The 16,553-nt window shown below is 40.1% G+C and overlaps 2 protein-coding genes across 2 annotated transcripts; one reads left to right on the plus strand and one right to left on the minus strand.

Moving 5' to 3' along the window:
• Positions 1–624: 624 nt before the first annotated feature.
• LOC110681452 (probable NADH dehydrogenase [ubiquinone] 1 alpha subcomplex subunit 12) lies at positions 625–11,914 on the minus strand. The gene is given in 4 exon segments (XM_021857211.1): positions 625–684; positions 11,539–11,716; positions 11,819–11,865; positions 11,867–11,914. Coding segments are annotated over 4 exon segments (333 nt in total).
• Positions 11,915–12,155: 241 nt separating this feature from the next.
• LOC110681451 (serine/threonine-protein phosphatase 2A activator-like) lies at positions 12,156–13,451 on the plus strand. The gene is made up of 2 exons (XM_021857210.1): positions 12,156–12,310; positions 12,369–13,451. The coding sequence occupies exons 1-2, from the start codon at positions 12,298–12,300 to the stop codon at positions 13,385–13,387; spliced, it is 1,032 nt and encodes a 343-aa protein (XP_021712902.1). The 5' UTR covers positions 12,156–12,297; the 3' UTR covers positions 13,388–13,451.
• The last annotated feature ends 3,102 nt before the right edge of the window (positions 13,452–16,553 follow it).

Genomic DNA, 16,553 nt, shown 5'->3' on the forward strand with positions numbered 1-16,553 from the left:
GCATCATTGGGAAGGATTACCCGAACAGAATCGTCATTCATGAGGAAATACACAAGAAGAATATCCAAAAGATGACGGAAGCCTATCGCAAAAATAAGGCGGTCAAAGAAGGGATAATGAAAGGCGATAAGGATCCGGAAGCTCCTAACGCTGGTGGAAAGCGAAAATCGAGTTCCTCGTCATCGCCATCGTCATCGAAGCCGACAGCGAAGAAACCTAAACTCAGGGAAACCTTGATCAAGTACCTCAAAAAGAAGTAGAAATCTGTGGGACAGTTTAATTCAGTACTATTATGGCCTTATAATTGGAAGCAATGATAATAAATCTCTAATTTCACCGTTTCGAGACATCAAGGGCTTTTCGGTAAAGTAATTAAAAATCTTACTTACGATTCCAACGGAAGTTTTTGCTAAAGCAACGGATATTTAACCCTAAACCATTATATTTCACATCTATTCCAGTTTGGGAGCCGGCTTTTTGGGATCCCATGCTTCCACTTTCGGGCGGGTGGTAGAGTACGGCATGTAGGGCTTACTTAAAACATTACAAAAAGAATGCATTCAGCAGATTGTGGATTAATAGTATCAAATTTGCCATGTACCTTTAGTTCCGGAAAGGTTTTCGCTATGATCGGCCATCTGAATTAATGCGGCGCATTCCATCTCGGTTCGGTGGCAAATCGGTCTGCAACATATTGTGAAACGAATTAAAGCTTATATTCCTCCATAATAGAATCGAATCTTATAGTGGTTATCACGCCCAATGGTATGCACAGTATTTCGATCGGCCGAAATCGTGAACTTAATTCTGTAGCACCTTTAAACGTGGTTTTTTCGGAATGGTGTCTTCGGACGAAAATTTTCTAAAATATAGCGCATATATTGACGGTAAATGTTAGTTCGCAACTTTGCCACGGGCGGCGCTGTGAAAATATTTTTTTTTGAAATGACGATCTTTAAATATGATGTCTTCGGCAAAGTTGTAGATAATTCAATCACAAACAACTTTGCCAAAGACACCTAGTGTGTATTCAGCCGCATTTCCAAAATACGAGAGTATTTTATGAACGACCCCCTAAAACTAGTTTTTCTCGTATATTTTGAAAATACGAAGTTTCCGGTTGCAACAATGTTCTACAAAATTGTGTAAACAGTCAAAATGAATCATTCTCTAGAAGACACTAGGTTTCTAAAGACCAAGGAAAAGCAGTTATAACCATTTAAGTGCAAAAATCAGTCACTTTTGGGTACCGTGTATTTATTCGGGTGGCAGCTGGTGGCAAATGAAACCTAGTAGGATTCAAAATACATCATTAGTAGTTGTGAATGTCGATAGTGTCATTAGTATCCACGAGTATCCCTTTACTTAGAGGAAGATTCATCAATGACTCTTATTACCCTGTAGTACTTAGTTATATGATGGGTAGAGGGCTATGTGGCTCCATACTTCTTCTTTTTCTTCTTCTTGACACATTCTTCATCATTACGCACAACCAATAGGTTTCAAACATAGTTTTGAAGAAAATTTTCAATCTCGAGAAATGACGCTTTACGAAATGACTCGCCCTACAACTATTTTTCACTTGAGATTTTTGCGTTTTTTTTTCGTAAATCGCAAGTAATCAAATAGCACTTTAATTCGCTCTGCGTGCTAGCATTATACAGCTGACATGCTTAATTGGTCGAATAATGGCACTAAAAGACCAAAAAGTTGAACTAGCAGGCTAGTGTTTACTTGAGATATACACTATGACACGTGCAAGCACGATGCGGTGAGTAGCAAATTAAGTGATGTATCAAATTCAAATCCAAAATCAGGCAAGAGCCTCAATATCCGATCATTTTGTAAATGAGTGTTGCAACCATATGAATTGCCGTTAACATTTAAACACTGATTTAATTCACAGAATAGTGATTCAATGATTTAGTCTTTTCTCAACAGAATATTTCTCCAAATTTGCATAGCTTGCACTTGCTATAGTCTCTATGTACGAACAATAGCTAAAACGCAAGCAAAAATAGTTGTATGGCGAGACATTTTGTGAAGAATAATTGAGAACTTTCTTCATAAAAGTATTTGGAACCTATTGAGTGTGTGTGTATAAAGATGAAGAATGTGTCAAGAAGAAGAAAAAGAAGGCGTTTGGAGTCACATAGCCCTCTATCCATCATATAACTAAGTACTTCAGGGTAATAAGAGTCATTGATGAAACTTCCTCTAAATAAAAGGGATACTCGTGGATACTAATGACACTATCGACATTCACAACTACTAATGATGTATTTTGAATCCTACTAGGTTTCATTTGCCACCAGCTGCCACCCGAATAAATACACGGACCCCAAAAATGACTGATTTTTGCACTTAAATGGTTATAACTGCTTTTCCTTGGTCTTTAGAAACCTAGTGTCTTCTAGAGAATGATTCATTTTGACTGTTTGCACAATTTTGTAGAACATTGTTACTACCGGAAACTTCGCATTTTCAAAATATACGAGAAAAACTAGTTTTAGGGGGTCGTACATAAAATACTCCCGTATTTTGGAAATGCGGCTGAATACACACTAGGTGTCTTTGGCAAAGTTGTTTGTAATTGAATTATCTACAACTTTGCCGAAGACATCATATTTAAAGATCGTCATTTAAAAAAAAATATTTTCGCAGCGCCGCCCGTGGCAAAGTTGCGAACTAACATTTACCGTCAATATATGCGCTATATTTTTAGAAAATTTTCGTCCGAAGACACCATTCCGAAAAAACCACGTTGAAAGGTGCTACAGAATTAAGTTCACGATTTCGGCCGATCGAAATACTGTGGTATGGGTGCCCTAGTGTAGGCATAGTTGTGAACCTTACACGCAGCGAACTGGACTATCGAATTTCATACATTTTGCCTTATGAAAGGTGGAACGATTATTGCAATACGAACGCTTTATGTATCGTTTTAGCATCACTCCTCATAAAGGCGTCGATAGGCGCGTGGTGTATACTCGGGCCTATCGATCGCAAGGTTCTTGGTTCGATTCTGGTTTCATAAGGCAAGTTTATGAATTTCAACCCGATTTCTTGTGGCGCATTTTCATAAGGGATTCCTATGTTTATCGATAGTCCATTTGCCTGAGTGTAGAGGAAAACAATATGCACTCAGTCTCGAAAAACACCCTGAAACCGAGTGTAAATTTTTCAAATTGGGTAATATTTTAATTGCATTTTGATGAGTCTGGAAAGCGTGTGCAAGTTTCTTTGAGGAAAACAAAAACAAGTTGTGTATGACGAGCGTATGCTAGTCTACGTGTGTTCAAATGTCACTGAGCTCTATTAGGCATTTCTCGGCGAAATTCTCTCTCTTTCGCTCTTCAACAAAACGTGAAAACAATGGTGCCAGTACCTGTCAAAGTTGACAGGAACTGGCACCGTTGTTTTCAGATTTCCCGAAGGAGGGAAAGAAAGCGATTTTCTGATGACGTCAATGCAATGGGCAATAGGGAGCCGGATCGTTCACTTAGTGAAAGACTTTCACTAATAGGCCAGGGGAAGTGGTTTACCTTAAAGAGTCTAAATTATAAAGAGCCGAAATCTGATCATATTCAAAATAAATTAGCTAGCAACTATGCCAAATCTATTTCGCTGCAGCACTGCCAATGGTGATTCCCACGCTAAAAGCGAGTCACAGGTTTGATGTGTTGAATTTTCACAGGTTTGGGTAACGGAATGAAAAAAAGCCGACCCTACCGCGTCGTCTAGTTTGGAACCGTCAGTGTAGACGATTGTCGAACGCTGTAAGCGAGTCGACAGCAGCTGCTGTACGACTGGGCGAACTCTCTCCGGTGGGTCACCGGCTCGGATACTTTTCTTGACACCCCCAAATAACGATGGTTTTCGTGCATGCCATACACGATCTGCCTGCATCACGATTGGCTGAACAATTGGAAGCGCGCTTCCCGTAAGTTCCTCCAGACGATCCGAAGCTCGCCGAATCAGCGGAAGGTTGCCATTGTTTTGGTTTTTTCGACCAAATACGGATAGCGTTCGCGCTGTGGACTGTGCTGCAAGGAACTGAAACGGTAGCGTGCCCGTTTATAGACTAGTCACAAAAGCTCCGGATGCATATCGAATCATTCTGTTGTAAGTTGGGGCTAGAATCTGTAGGTTTGCTGCTCCTGCTCGACTCACTAGGCCTATTCCGTAGGTCAACTTCGCAGTAACCAACGCTGAGCCAACTTGCAGTAAGGTCGATCGATTTCCACGAGGAAGTTTTGCACAGATCATCTGCAGTATCCGTAGGCGAGATTCACACGATTTTTTTTTTTACCATTTGGCAATGGGGCTTAAACGTTAACGTTCGGTCTAGAGTTACACCCAGAATTCTCAAACGGTTGGTCTTCGGAACGGGGATGCGGTCGATTGTGATCTCTTTGGTTGGCTCTCGACGCGCATTCGGGCTGCAATAAAAAAATTGCGATTTTGTTGCAGATAAGGCAAAACCTACGCTTTTAGCCCATTTGTCGACAGCCTTCACGGCAGCTTGCAGTTTTGGGTGTAACCGACTGTTTTCGCCCTGCGCACTACAAGAAGAATGTCGTCGGCATACAAACGTAGGATCCGACAGAAAAAAGGACAAACATTTTTTAAATATATTTTTTCTCAATCTCCAAGCGTCGCGACTAATATTTGAATAGTGCGCTGTGTTCATAAACATCGTAAGAATGCAGCGCCACACATGTCCATTATGACAGTTATGTCGGGAACGAGTCACACGTCGCGTGTCCCACACGCGCGTTCCGATTTGGTGGGCGCGCGACAATATATCGACTCCACTCGGTATTACCCGAAAGACAGGCTGCATCGCGACGAGAAAAAGCGTCACGGACAGTACTGAGCCCTGTGGAACTCCATTTCCAGCTTATGTGCGTGGGACACCTGTCCGCCGACAGACACCTGGAATGTTCGTTCCGGAAGGAAGCTCTGTAGCATATTGAACATGCGTTCACGTATCCGCCACGACACTTCTAGGGCTTGTTCATTTATTTCATAACGTTAAAATTGGCCATTTTGAACACCCTCCCACCCCCTCGTGACGCTTTTTGTATTGATAATCTATAATTTTTGTATGAGCCGTAACAACGTTCGGACACCCACCCACCCCCTAAAGCGTTATGAAAATTGTGAATGGGCCCCTAGTACTACATTCGGTCTCTCGGTACTACTAAAAATCCAAACTCATTGCTACATGAAAAATAACGTAGACCATTTCGAAATTCATTTTACTTCCACTTAACCTGACTAAGGTAATGCGTACTAAACCATACATAACCACCAAATGGAGACTCGGTGATTATCACTGGGGTTACCTACCACATTTACATGAAAATCACGAAGGTACTCAAGTTCATTTTGACATTTGCATATCGCACGTACATTCAGTGTTGAGCTCGAATGCTAAGATGGCGTCCGCTAGACTTTCGAATATCGTGAGGAGCTGCTGAACTTCAAACCTCATTTAAGATTGATTTAAAGGTATGTATATTATAGCATGTATTGTGCTCTGCAAGATAAATCCAGTAATGCGTTTATATGAAAATTTCGATATACCGTCGCAGTGATAATAAAAATCACCAAATGTTTCAGATTTAGCAAATTTGATACATTTGCGTTCTTCAAGAACGAAAAAATCCAAGCCTACTAGATTTTTGACGTTGTGTTTTAATTGCGCGCATATCTTCTGCGCGTTACCGCCGCCGCTGGATGTGGATTTTACAGCAGAATCGACCAGAAAACAGTTGTTGCGATGGATCTTCTTCGTGAACAATGATCGACGCATCTTCGTCGTCCAACATTCGCCAAAATTCATTTTTCATTTTTGGGTCACGAAGAGCATCGCAAAAAGCAAACGGATGCAACGCCGAAGCAAAATGAACACACCGATAAGGATTCATTTATCCACGCGCTGTTCATTCTCGTGATTCATTGCAAGTTGCTTCTTCTCGTAAAGTCAAGCAAACCACTCCACGCAGCGCATGTGTTAAAACTACACAGAATGAGGCAACCAATGCAGAACTGTCTGACTGAGTGAAAATTCTGTGTAAGTCGCACTCATTCTGTGAGTTGCCGACGTTTTGGCTTTCGGCTGTGTGGGGATCGATGGAAACGTAACTGTCAATGATTCCCGCGAGGCAGCAAACAGTTGGCCGTTGGTAAGATGGGGAGTTTTCTGAGATGTTTTCTAGCGAAAATCCGGAAGATGGTCGCAAATGCGAAAGTTTTTTCCCCATTTGCTTCCGCTTCGGCTATTCAAATAAAAAAATCTCTGTAAAATTTTATAATTGGATTCTTTTTTTTGTGTATTTCGAAGCAAAACAAAAATTGAAGCGAATTACGCATTCCAAGCGTTTCTCCTCTGTGCGCATTTCACTCGTTCAGTTTTATTTACGTTTGCACAAAACTGTGTACTGCCCCTTTGCACGAAAAAAGGTCAGTTTTGTGCGCTCGGCACTCATTTTTGAGCGGAGCAACTTTAGCGTGATTGTTTCGAGCCCGCATGAAGATGATCGAAATGAAAATTTTCCTGCGTGGATCGTACCGTTCACATTACCGAGTGATGGAAATCACCCGATAGCATCGGGAGAAACAGCGATCCGAAAATGAAACACGAACGAATGAAGCGCCCGAACGGTTGTTTGTGTTTATTCACAGTTTGTTTTTTTTTTTTTTTCTCAAGGCACTCCGTGCTCGTGGCCACTACTGTGCCGGACTCAGTTGATCTTGTAGCTTCTTTACCGATACAGATCTATTTTCAACTTATTTATATTTACATCTAGTTTCACTCTCTCCTACTCTTTTACTCTCACACCGAGCAGGTAGGAGAGAGCTCCTGCTGTTAGTGAGGCTAGCTGCCTGCAAAGAGGGTCAGTTTGTCTCAGTCACCATCTGATACTGACGGAGGATGGATGTGCTCCCCAAAGCACGGTCCTCTGTGAGGCGTCTTCTGGTGGCTGGACGGTTTTTTTTTTTTTTTGTGGAGGGGCTGGGAATCGAACCCATGACCTTCCGCTTATGAAGCGAAAGCGTAACCTCAAGGCTACACTGAAACAAGCGTTGCAGTAATGAGAACCATGAACGTGTTTTAAATTTACTATTCCAACCACGATTGAGCTATCATGAACGCTTTTTTATTTGTGTTTTGTTCCCTTCTCAATCCAACCGCATCGATAGCCGAGCGGCTAGCATTCGCGCTTGACAATCGTCAGATCCTCGTTCGATTTCTGGTCTGCTGCAAGTTTTTAACCATGATATAGTAAATTTTACTATAAAAATGGTGCCATGGTACGATTGAATGCATAACATATTCTAAATAAATGCGAATTTAGTCTGCACCTAGGACAGGACGTGACAGCTCAACTAAAACTGCCCCGTTGTTTTTCAGTCGATAACCTTGACAATACAAAAGCCAGTGCTACCAGTATCCTTTTAAGCAAATTATTTGGACAAATTCAAACGTCAAAGCTCATAATTTGGTTGTTTCTAGCACGCTGCATTCATTTAGAGCAAAAAACAAAGATTCTATCTATTTAAAAACTCAGGATTATATTCAAAATCAACTTTATATTTGGAGAATATTGACACAATTTTGAATATTTTGCTCTCAATTCAGTCTTTTTATTTGTTTTAGCATAGTAAGAGCACATGTGGTAAATTTAACATCGAATTAAATAGATTTAAGACAAAAAGATTTCATGGCAAATTTCCAAACTTTTGATAAAAACTCTAATTTATGAACTAGCAACACGGGCCTGACTAGCAACAAAGTGCCCTGTTGCAATCCAACTCAACAATGTGAAAGTAGGCCTTTGCCAAAACGACCAATCAGAAGTGGTCTTTTTTGACAGGCAATTGGTTTCATTTTGTACTTTGACCTGACACGTCTTGTCTTAGGTCTGCACAAATCAAGTGGCATTGTGTATTTAAGTTAAACCTCTGATATAGTATTTTCAACCGCAACGCTGTTCTCAGTGTACAGACCCCCCTCAGTTTCTGTTTTGATGCCTACGAAAATTCATCATGGCCTCGCGTCTCCGATCGTTGTTCAGCAACATAGGCCAGGAGAAGTGGATGAACTTGTCATTCATTTTTCTGTCAAATCTCATACAAAATCTACTTTTTCTCTGACAGAAATTCACTCTAGTGAACCACTTCCCCTGGCCTATTGCTGATTAGTACAAAGGATGCTACAGCTCGTGTAAACGGACTGAAACGTCAACAACCAGCACTAGTTTATTTGTAACTACTGAGCCCTGGCGGTCCGTCCGTTCGAAGAGGACCTGATAATATGCCGAAACATATTAACAGATCCTCCACCTGAATGCAGCCGTTTCATGATAAACCATGAACCGTTAGATGTGTGCCAAAGTATTGGGAAGGTGATATGTTTCACAGACGGATATTATTACAGATTAGAGATAACGAAACTGGTGCTGCTTCCGGATTTGGCGGTAAAAGGAGTGCTGTATCTTTTACTGGGGTATTCACACTATCAAATGGGAAAACTAAAGTTCCCTTGCGCTGAGTGTCCGACGATAGCTTAAGCTGACGCTTATGCGCCAACACTATATCCTTCCCCCAAGAGAAATCTGGAAAGTAGCATCAGAAATTTGTCTTAAAAAAGTGGCTGGCAACCATCTTCTGATGTCTGTAGTGTTATTTTTTTTTTTTATAAAAATTCAGATCTCCATTCTTGAGTTTAGTAAATTCATCAGGTTTCTTATCACCTTTTTCATCGACAAAATCAGGATCATCATGCGAGTTAGTCAAGTGGTGTTTAAAATTATTCTTAGGATTAATCAAGTCCAACATAGTTTTTGGTTTATAAGAGAGTAATCTTTTAGAAGGAAACTGGCCTTTGTCTAAACAAATATTACGATAATTAGACAAAAAAATATGCTATTTGTTCATTAATATCCAATCTTCTCATATCTGGATCAAGGAAAAACTTTATCAAGACGTCCTTGACCAGCCTAACAGTTCTCTCTGCTTGTCCATTACTCTCCGGGTGATACGGTGGACTTTTCATCACCAAAATCCCCTGATTTTCCAAAAACTTTACAAATTTGTCGGAGTTGAAAGGTGGTCCTCCATCTGTGACCACAACGTCCGGCAAACCATACCTGGCGAAAATTCCCAAAAGAACTTTTAAAACCTTGTTGCAATCCGTTCCATATCGCATGTACTCTAGCTCGATCCACTTGGTAAAGCTGTCCACGACAACAAAGAAAACTTTCCTATCAAAGTGGAAAAAAATCCGCATGGATTCTGCTGAAGGGTTTTGTCGTTGGGATCCACTGGGAATACGGAGCTTTTTTGTTTATCACTGTCATCTGATGGCATATCACGCAGGTTTTTACGAGGACTACGTCTTTATTCAGTCCGAACCAGTAAACTGTCCTCCGTGCTAGTTGCTCTATTTTGCTAATACCTGAGTGGTTCATATGAAGCATTTTAAGAATTTTGTTCTTCATTCTCTCAGGAATAACCACGCGATCCTGGAACAAAACGTACAAAGAGTACACATCCACGAAACGCCTTTCCAATATCTGAGGCCAACCTTGCTTCAGGTATTTCAAAATTGATTGTAAAAAATTCGTCGTTCAAGGTTTCTCTGGCAACTTCTTTATAGTTTATTGGAAATTCGTCGGAAAAGTTAAGGTTTTTGATGTACTCCCTTGCTAACTCTTTCGGAGCTTCGTCGGATAAAGGAAAACGACTACAAAAATCGGCATTACCCATCCTTGAAGAAGGTCGATACACAATATCAAAATCGTAAATTGAAAGCTCCATAACGTATCTCTGTAAACGCGTCACTGAAATGGAATTTTACCCTCCTTGCCAAAAACACCGATTAAAGGCTTGTGATCGGTGTAAATGGTAAAATGCATCTCGTAAAGAAATTTATGAAATTTCTTCACTGTGCTAATAACTGCTAAAGCCTCAAGATGCAAAATAAGGTAGTTTTTCTGTGCGCTGTTCAAAGAAAATGAGGTGAAACATATTGGCTTTTCTTCGTCTTCAACCAAATGAGCGATTACACCTCCTAAACCATAGCTGCAAGCATCTGTTACTACGACAATGGGCTTATACGGGTCAAAATACTCTAAAAGGTTTGGGTTCAAAAGAAATCCTTTACAATCGTTGAATGCTTTTTCGCATTTGTCTGTCCAACAATATGTCACGTTTTTTCTTTAAAAGATTGTAAAGGCAACTGATGCGAGTGGACAAATTAGGAATGAACTTAGTCAAGTCCCAAAAATGCCTTCAATTCTGAAACATTTCGTGGAGCTTTCGCTTCACGGATAGTTTTCACTTTATCGGGACAGGGAAGTAAACCCTTGTCTGTTAAAACATGTCGCAAGTAAGGCAACAGCGAAACAAAAAATTTGCATTTTTTCCCATTTACTTTTATATTGGCCTTGGCAAATCTCTCCAAAACCAACAAAAGTTTCTTCTTGCAATCGCTGAAGTCCTTACCCGCAATCAGTACATCGTCCAAATAAACTGAAACATTCTAATATAGAACAGAAATCTTTAAACCTCTCACTTTACAAGTCATTACACAACTTTTTAACGATCGATTCATATATTGGGTAGGTGGTCAATCGACCACCCGCAGCGCTCGCGTCGTTTTTGTTCGTGTTTGACGTTTACACACTACCGCCACCTGTTGGTCAATCGGCCAACTAGTGTTTTTAGCATTGGGCGTACATGATTTCGCGACAATGATTTTGATCGAGATTTGTTCTAAGTGTTACGTCTGTTTCTCTGTGTTATTATGGTGCACCTTCTACTTTGGCATCGTCAACCCCTGTGATCTTGGCCAGGGTACAACCTGTCGCCTAAAACTGTATTCAAATGAATATAATTTTTCGCCGAGTAGGTACATCGCTTAAATATTGCATGCAATCAGCTCGCTTTAAAATACTAAGGAGTTTCTATCGTTTCCCACAAAAATTATATGACAAAATGACAAGCCGTTTCATTCAGTTACGACGGTTTTTTTCCAGTGGAAAATCGCCTCAAGTAGGTATGTAGTGTTTTGTTTTAATTCGTGGTTAAGTCACTTTGTCTCTCCATACAACGGAGCGGTGAAAGTAATGGTTAGGTTGCGAAAGTTAAAAATCTACGACGTGTAAATCTTAAAATTAAACGTTCTAAGAGTGAAAAATCGAGTTGGTTTAGAGAGAAACGTATAGAATTTCGTCTGCGAAACACGTAGGATTAATAAAGTAAGATTTTTTACTTTTCTGACTTGAGGCTGTTTGAATAAGTTTTTGAGATAAGTCTATCTGAACGCTATGAAAAGTATTTTTTTCTATCTCATTATGTGGATGGATCACAAAACTTTTTACCTCAAAAAATGCGCTTTAATATACCAAGAAAACATCTCCTAACAAACTATACTGTTAAAATCAACGGTTTGGGCGCTATTAAAACAAGCGCACGAAAACGAAATCCACAAGCCTGGAGTGCCCAACTAGTTCTTTACCCTACCTTGTAATGCATCCATCCGAACCATTCGGCCGGGATCTGCGAACCGTCGTATTCCAGGTTGAAGTGCGGCGCGTATTCGACCCAGCGATTCCTTCCGTAGAACTGTGACGGATCTTCGTAGTATTTGTTGCCATACTTGTCCTGTCCGACCAAACGCCCCGCTTTCATTTCATCCATTCTGGAAACCGCAAACGATCCAAGAATCAAGTGTTATTATTGCGATCGCTCTTATGTGTTCCGTCCGGGTTACATAAGATAACAAAACGATCTGACGGCTTACCTGTACAGCTTGTACAAACTGGCTCGGATGCCTCCATTATCGCGAATTGTAGCCGAACAGCTTACCCAACTTATCCAATCCGACGTAGCGAGCCATTCTGTTGGAATAAAACGTTTTTGTAATAGGTTTACGCAAAATAAGAATCTAGATGCGCTGACCTCTGGTGTTTTCAGATTTCCTTTCGGTAAAGGCACGAATTTTGATAGGTGAAGAAACAGCTGGACACCGCTGTCAAAATGACGCAAATTTGCTACCATCGATAAAGCAGATGCCTAGCGCAACATTACAAAAGGTACGGAACACTGAGCGTGTTTTAGTACATACCGTGAACGTGATTCATTATCAGTTTATTTTTGTTTTGGTGTCAAATTGAAAACTGAAAAATTTAAAAACAAAATCAATCGCAACTAAAAATTTAAAATTTCCCTTATAAAACAATATTTATTGGTAATAAACTGAACTTCTTACAAGCATTAAACATGGCCACGTCAGGTGAGATCGATAATTTTTCTGTTTCTTTGTCCAGATTCATGTAATTTTTGTTCCGTAGATGCACCGGCAAAGTATGCCTACAAAATTCCCGAAAAGCTGATCAAAACCCGAGCCGATATGGAATTGTGGGAACGTTCAGAGGCATATTACGACGTGTTCGGTTTCATCAGCAGTATGTGTGTGGCCCTGCAGGGAACGAAACAGAGCCAACCTTTGGAGCTTAGTCCGATTATAGAGAAGTTGATCGAGGCGTTGAAACGATTGGAACAACTGGCAATAGAAACTCCTCCCGTTGATCAGCCGGCTCGTTTCGGAAACATTGCCTTCCGGAGCTGGTTCCAAAAGATGCAGGGCGAAACGGCCAAACTGATTGAACAGGCGATTCCTGAACATCTGAAGGATGCCGTCCCGGAGTTGAACGTATACTTTCAGGAATCATTCGGCAATGCAACCCGGATCGATTACGGAACGGGACATGAATTGTCCTTCATCATGTTCCTAATGTGTTTGTTCAAAATCGGGGCCATCGAACGGAAGGATGAGGTTGCCGTCGGATTAAGGCTCTTTGTTCAGTACTTGAACTTTGTACGAAAGCTGCAAGTGACCTATCGGATGGAACCGGCTGGAAGTCACGGCGTGTGGAGTTTGGACGATTTTCAGTTTGTTCCGTTCATTTGGGGAAGCGCCCAGTTAGCTGTTAGGAGTCCGATTGAGCCAGCCCAGTTTATCGAGGATAACATAATCGACGTCTACCGGAAGGAGTACATGTTTGTGAGCTGTATCGATTATATCCGTCAGGTTAAAACTGGCCATTTTGCGGAGCATTCTAATCAGCTGTGGAGCATCAGTGCTGTGCCGTCGTGGGCAAAAATCAGCACCGGTCTGATCAAAATGTACCAGAAAGAGGTCATGTCCAAGTTTCCCGTGATTCAGCACGTTTACTTTGGGTCTATCCTCACGTTGACCCCGGTTAAACCAGGCAAAATGCTTCCGAGTCCTCGTTTGGGAATATTGCCAAGAGTAAACTTGGCTACAGTGGCTGCTCCGCCGAAATTTGATGCCGCAGAGAGCAAATAGGACACATGGGACTTATCTATTGCTATTTTGTGAATCCGTTTCAAATAAAAGTTCGAATACTAAATTTCTGCTTTACATTTATCCAAAATTCATTGCTCGATTAATTATGAAAGATGGCTGGGAGACATTTTAGAAAAGGGTGTTTGGTTTCGGACTTTATGAATGTTAAGGGTAGATAGATCTGCACGAGTTATGAAAAAGTGCCCAAGGAACATAGGGTCGCAAGTCACTGTTAAGTGAGTTATTCACAAATTAAAGTTTTTCAATTTTCTCATCTTTGACGCTTTATATCTAAAAAACTTTGTGTCGTTCATTCGATTTCTGCGCATGAATCGAAAAATTATGGACTCATCTTTCTTGGCTTCTTTGACATATTTTTTTTAGAAAATGTTCAATAGGCACAAGTAATGAAAGTTTGCCAAAGATGACGATTTTCAGCTTTTATTCAGGTATTTTCATGAAATTAATTTAATACGATAATTTGAGATGAAGAATATGACAAAAAGAGATGAACCAGCCCAGGGCTGAAAATCTCTTAAATAGAGATAAGAATATTATCATATTTATAATGAAAGCCCTTGGGTGACGGGATTGACGGTGATTCATCAAGTTGGCATAACATATTGTTGATATTGTGAAATTACTCTAATCTAGTAGTAGAAATGGAACAGCTGCATCGTTCACAAGAAACGCGAAAGTTCTACGAGAAGCTTGAGCAAATGAGCCCAGAGAGGTTGACCGCCTGTCTGCACCGGCTGATTGTCAGAATCTGGGAAACGGAACAGCTGCCGGAGGAGTGGAAGCAAGGGGTCATATGCCCCATCTACAAAAGACAAACTGGAATGTGAAAACTTTCGTGCGATCACTATCCTGAATGTCGCCTACAAAGTGCTATCCCAGATTATCTTCCGTCGTCTATCACCAATAACAAATAAGTGTGTGGGAAGTTATCAAGCTGGTTTCATCAACGGCCGCTCGACAACGGACCAAATCTTCACTGTATGGCAAATCCTCCAGAAATGCCGTGAATATCAAGTCCCAACGCATCACCTGTTCATCGATTTCAAAGCGGCTTATGATAGCATCGACCGCGAAGAGCTATGGAAAATCATGGACGAGTACAGCTTTCCCGGGAAGCTCACAAGACTAATAAGAGCAACGATGGACGGTGTGCATAATAGCGTGAAGATTTCGGGCGAACATTCCAAAGGGGCTATTGCTGCTCTCATTTTTTCTTAAAAGTTCAGAAAATTTTACGTAAACTGTCAAATTTTCAGCGATGTATGTTTTTTAGTTTTTGAGATATATTTTTTTGAAAATTAAAAATCAGTCATTTTTCATCGGCACACACTGTAGATCTCAGCGCATTAGATTTGTAATGTTTAAAAAAAATCATAACTTTTGAACAGCTCAACCGATTTACAATCTTTTTTATGGAATGAAAGCTTAAGGTCTCAACTTTTCAGAAAAAATAGAAAAAAAGAAAACTTTGAAATAAAAAAAAAAATTCACATTAAAATATATGAAAATTTCTAAAAAAACTAGAAATTTTTATATTTTTTCACGTTTAAACATATTTTATCAGATTTTTCAATTTTGTCTGAATACAGTGGGATTCCGTTTTTGGCATGCTCCGTTTTTGGCATGCTCCATTTTTGGCACCCCCCGATTTTGGCAACAAAATGGATCCGATTTTGGCAACATTTTTTAATACCATTAAAATTTGTAAATTTTTGTAAATATGATCGTGTCTGTTGCTTTATTTATCTGAATAGTATGTGCAACTATGCACTTATTACGTTTCAGAGCTCAATTTTCGTCGATATACCCGCAAATCCCAATAACTACTAAGGGCTCCCGTACGCGCTCATTTACTTCAGGATGGTCGTTGGTGTTGCGTTCGCATCATTTCATGAGGTCATTAATCTCCACCAGAACTCATTAATCTCTTTGGCATTCATACTGAGTGACCAGCCCACTTTAGTCTGCCAGTAGGTGATACACTAAAAAGAGTGTATATTTTGCTATATTGTATGATGTTGTAGAATTCAAATGTGCCATTCAATACCGGCACCATGACAAATGCGAACACAGTCCAAACTACACTTTATTCTCAATAATATCAATGCGGCATACGATAAAAACAGTTCAAAGTGTATTTTAACTTTTGTTTTTGATATTAGAGTGTATATTGATCTTTCTGCGTCAACTTTTAAGAGCTACGTTCCCGCTTTGTTGAGGTTCTTCAAGACGTTAGGTTTGTTAAGAGACGATCCAGAATTCTGTACAAGATTTTTAATCTAGGATACGGGTCTCAAAGTAATCAAAATGTTCCTTACGAGCTGGGTCTATGAATTTCCTAGCTAAACTCTGGAGAATCCTTAGGAGACTCTTGGTTCTTAATGGACTTCTCAGACATTTTAACGGATTCTTGAATATGTCTGCAGATTCCTAGCGGACACTGACGGTTTCTTGCGGAATCCTGAGAATTTATAATTGATTATTAGGGATTAAGTTCAAAGTTTGGTGATTCCTAAGAAACTCTTAAGCAGGATCCTGTAAATATCCGTTGGTTTCATAAGGTAGGTGTAAAACATATATCAAGCTCAATTAGAACTTAAACGATAAAAGCATGGTTGTGTATTCTACAAAATTGTGAGCCGCATTTATGGATCATGAGATGTAGTTGTTTATGTTTGCCCTTTTGACTGCAATTGCATTATTGAAATGCTTTACTGTTAGGGGATCAAAAACATAAATTAAAGGAGGAACTCTCTTCTTCTTTCTGGCGTTACGTCCCAACTGAGACAAAGTCTGCTTCTCAGATTAGTGTTCTTATGAGCACAGTTATTAAGATCCTCGATCAGCGGGATTCGAAACCACGACCCTCAGCATGGTTATGCTGAATAGCTGCGCATTTACCGCTACGGCTATCTGGGCCCCCAAGGAGGAATTCAAAACTTACCGAATTTTGTAAAAATTCATTTTAAAGCCTAAAAGTTAAAATGATTTATAATGTTCATTAAATAAAAAAAAAACTTATGCCGTTTTGCAATATCCAGCGATTTTGTTTTGTAAATACGTCTTTGTATGAATACAGTAATATATTTTATTTTTTTCGTATTCTAACACAGTTCCAGGAAAATGTTGAGTTCTTGTATAAAGG

Source organism: Aedes aegypti, unplaced genomic scaffold (assembly GCF_002204515.2).
Source record: "Aedes aegypti strain LVP_AGWG unplaced genomic scaffold, AaegL5.0 Primary Assembly AGWG_AaegL5_hic_scaff_934_PBJ_arrow, whole genome shotgun sequence".
NCBI classification, from domain to species: Eukaryota; Metazoa; Arthropoda; class Insecta; order Diptera; family Culicidae; genus Aedes; species Aedes aegypti.